At 43.4% G+C, this 3,161-nt stretch overlaps 1 protein-coding gene across 2 annotated transcripts; it reads left to right on the forward strand.

Moving 5' to 3' along the window:
* Window positions 1–477: 477 nt before the first annotated feature.
* Window positions 478–2,922, forward strand: LOC133925831 (uncharacterized). Of its 2 annotated transcripts, none has more exons than XM_062371581.1 (4): window positions 478–1,205; window positions 1,341–1,565; window positions 1,925–2,018; window positions 2,098–2,922. In XM_062371581.1, the coding sequence occupies exons 1-4, from the start codon at window positions 972–974 to the stop codon at window positions 2,133–2,135; spliced, it is 591 nt and encodes a 196-aa protein (XP_062227565.1). In that variant the 5' UTR covers window positions 478–971; the 3' UTR covers window positions 2,136–2,922. The 2 variants fall into 2 exon arrangements, with proteins under 2 accessions (XP_062227565.1, XP_062227566.1); XM_062371582.1 differs by having other exon boundaries at window positions 1,925–1,987.
* Window positions 2,923–3,161: the final 239 nt, after the last annotated feature.

The raw sequence follows: 3,161 nt of genomic DNA on the forward strand, positions 1-3,161 counted from the left end.
CCTGATTGAGAATGTTGTTCTTTAATTTGTTGAGATTGGATCGAGCTATATACTCCCTTTAATTACAAATGTAGATCGTTTTAGTCTCTTCAACTATTCTCTAAATATAAGTTATTTTTAAACTTCTATGTATTTTTTTTCTCTTTTATCTCTTCTTACTTTTATTTAATAAATACTATCACTCTTATAAATGAATGAGTTATCTTTTCCAATACAGAATAAATAAGAGACAACAAGATTATTTGATCTACTTTCTTAATTCTTATATATAAGTCTAAAACGATCTATATTTATAATTGAAGGGATTTGCAATCGGAGGGAATATCTCTTCTCGTTGGGCCTCAGGTAGAATTTTAGCTGCATCTTAAACCAGAGCTGAAATAAAGAGACATAAAATAGGATGTCTATAGCTTTAATGTTATTATAACTTCATCGCTTACGTATGGATGAGTAGTAAAATAAGGGGCGCGTCTGCTTCTTGCCGCCATCATATCCTTACAGCGGCGCCACCGTCTCCTCCTACCCGACCCTCCTCTCCGACGTCCGTCACTGGTTCATGCTTCCTCGCCGCATCCTCTCCGCGCTTCTGTTCCCTTCCCCGCCTCGCGCTCAAAGCGCATCTCCGTGGCGCCGCTGGAGGCCATGTCCCACGTGATCCCATCGCTCTGCACATAGTCACAGGCCTTCCCGGATCAGTCCGAGGCCGCCGACGCCATCTCCGTCTGTCAAGCCGCCCTCTCCTCTCCGCTCCTCACCGTCGTCTTCGCATCTTGCAACACCGGTCGTAGGGACGCACTCGCGCCATGGCTACGATTCTGCCCAACGCTGGCCGCGTGGATATACACCGCGTGCCGCGCCCATGACGCTATCGTGTGGCCGCGGCGAGGGAGTCGGCGTCGGATGCGCAGGGCGTACGGTGGCGGCGGCAGCGGAGACCACGGCTACGGTGGACCTGCCACTGCTCCTGGACGATGCGGAGGTATGCGCGGGAGCGGGCGCGGGCGCGGGCGAGTCCGGAGAGAATGTGGCCGGCGTTAGCAGCGCGCAGACAAGGACGGCAGGGTGGAGGGGCGTTCGGCAGAGCACGTCAAAGCCAGCCTCGTTGTCTGCGGTACACGGGCGCGCCGACCAACCGGCGAGCGCAGCGGAACGTGGGCGCTCACATTAAATCCCTCGGCTCGCTCTGCAAGGCCTGCAAGCCTGAGGTTTGTACGTGTTCGTTCATGCACAACCAGTGCACCCCAAGTGTTTGACGATATGCCTGCAAAGAGCTAGACTGCTATCTTTTCCTTTCTGGCTTCAGCTCATTGCTGATTGAGAGCCCATATGTGGCACTGCAGATCAGCTACTCCACCAGCTTGGAAATGAGCAGAGCCTGCCTGATGAGATTGTTTTACCACCCACATTGTTCAGTCGTCATTTTCAGATTTTCTCATATTCGGCGCCATTTTGACAATGCATGTTCTGATCATAATTACTATGACAGTCACAAGAAGGCAGCGTTCCTTCTGTACAAGCACGATGTTATCCAAGTTGTTGCCAATTTAACCATCATGAATGACAAGGTAATTTGCATGTCATAACTTCTTCAGGAACTATGGAGAAGGAACATGTGGTTTCTGCTGAACCCACTCGGCAAAGCCACCATCCATGTTGAGAATATGGACTAATCTAAGTGATTTAACTCATCATACTGTCCTTTTTTGAGTCTGCTGCCCTAAAGCATATAGTCATTATTTCAAATTTATTATAATGATTCATTGTACCTTCTCCTGTTTTTTTTTACTATATATACTACAGCATATTTTTATTGGCGTTTTAATCACTACATGACAACTGGCCCTACTAATGCAATTCATCATAGGCTCATGTTGATGATTTTTTATACTATGTATTCTGACTTTGCCTTTAATTGTTGTCACAGGATATTGCCTCTGCGCAGTCAATTTTGTTTCCTCCAAGGTTGCTGGCTGACTTTGCTGTTTGGGTGGGTGAAAAAACCATCGTCTTTTCTCAGGGTATTTATCCTTTAAATATTTGATCCTTTAGTTATCACTACATTCTGAATAAGCTTAATCTTTTCATGAATATGTACAGGAGAAATACAAGGTTTTTATAGTCTTCTATGTCGATGAGATTGCATAGATTCCGCAACATCATTCAGTTATCACGGAAAGCCTCTTCTATTTCTCTTATATGGAAAGAATACTAACTCTGGATATTACTCAAAGCCTGCTACTTATAAGGTGCACGATATGTCGATATGCCATTAGCTGCAATGTCAATTTGTCATAAACATGTTATGGTGCTGTTTTCAAATATATGGAAGTTTTCATTAAAATCACATGTACCAAACTGTGCAGATTTTTTTTTTACTAATTTGACCTAAATAATACCTCACTTTTCTTAAGTTAAGAATCAATGATTACTTCATCTACATTTACTTTTCCAAACATCTCATCTTACAACCATTTTCTCATGCACAACACCCTGAGCTGAATATATGCATTGTGAAGCCACCTGCTAAAATGGTCTCAACTCTAGCTAAAATGCGCTGATTGCACGCACATATTGGAGGCAACCGACCACCAATTAGCAGATCAAATGTGTACAATCCAATCAGAGATGAATCCGACATCGACCCAAGTATCATCAACATCAAAATTTATATCCAAAAGATTTCTTGATCGAATTCCCTTCGCTCGAGCTTCCAGACAATGTTCTCTAAAAGAAGGTTAGCATGAACATCAGATATATCATGTGTTGTGGACTCATTTGTAGGCAAGGCATATTTTCAAAGGAACAAGAAGAAGGACCGTGAGTTATCCAGTTTGGCCGAGCCCACATCTTAGAGATAGATTAGTTCAGTTCAGATTTGTTAGCTTGGTTAGTCTTTGAATTAGAGATAGGCATCAGTTAGAGTGATAAGCATCGGTTAGAGAGATAAATTATTCAGAGCCTCGGCAGATTGAATAAAGCAAGTTTTGGATTTAATATTATTCAGAGCCTCCATTTGAGGGCGAGTTTGAAAAGAATCTGATGTCGCCTAGAAAGGGTGAATAGGCGGAACCTAAAAATTTTACAAACTAAAACGCAGCGGATCAGCAAAATGCGGACTCTTCATAAATTTTTACGGACTTTTCGCAAATATGCGGAGGTTC

This window comes from Phragmites australis, chromosome 8 (assembly GCF_958298935.1).
Source record: "Phragmites australis chromosome 8, lpPhrAust1.1, whole genome shotgun sequence".
In the NCBI taxonomy this organism is placed as follows: domain Eukaryota; kingdom Viridiplantae; phylum Streptophyta; class Magnoliopsida; order Poales; family Poaceae; genus Phragmites; species Phragmites australis.

Coding starts and splice junctions, on each gene's coding strand:
- LOC133925831 (XM_062371581.1), top strand. CDS start 972: ATGCGGAGGTATGCGCGGGAGCGGGCGCGGGCGCGGGCGAGTCCGGAG. Junction 1,566..1,924: donor TAACCATCATGAATGACAAG/GTAATTTGCATG, acceptor TTGTTGTCACAG/GATATTGCCTCTGCGCAGTC. Junction 2,019..2,097: donor AACCATCGTCTTTTCTCAGG/GTATTTATCCTT, acceptor GAATATGTACAG/GAGAAATACAAGGTTTTTAT.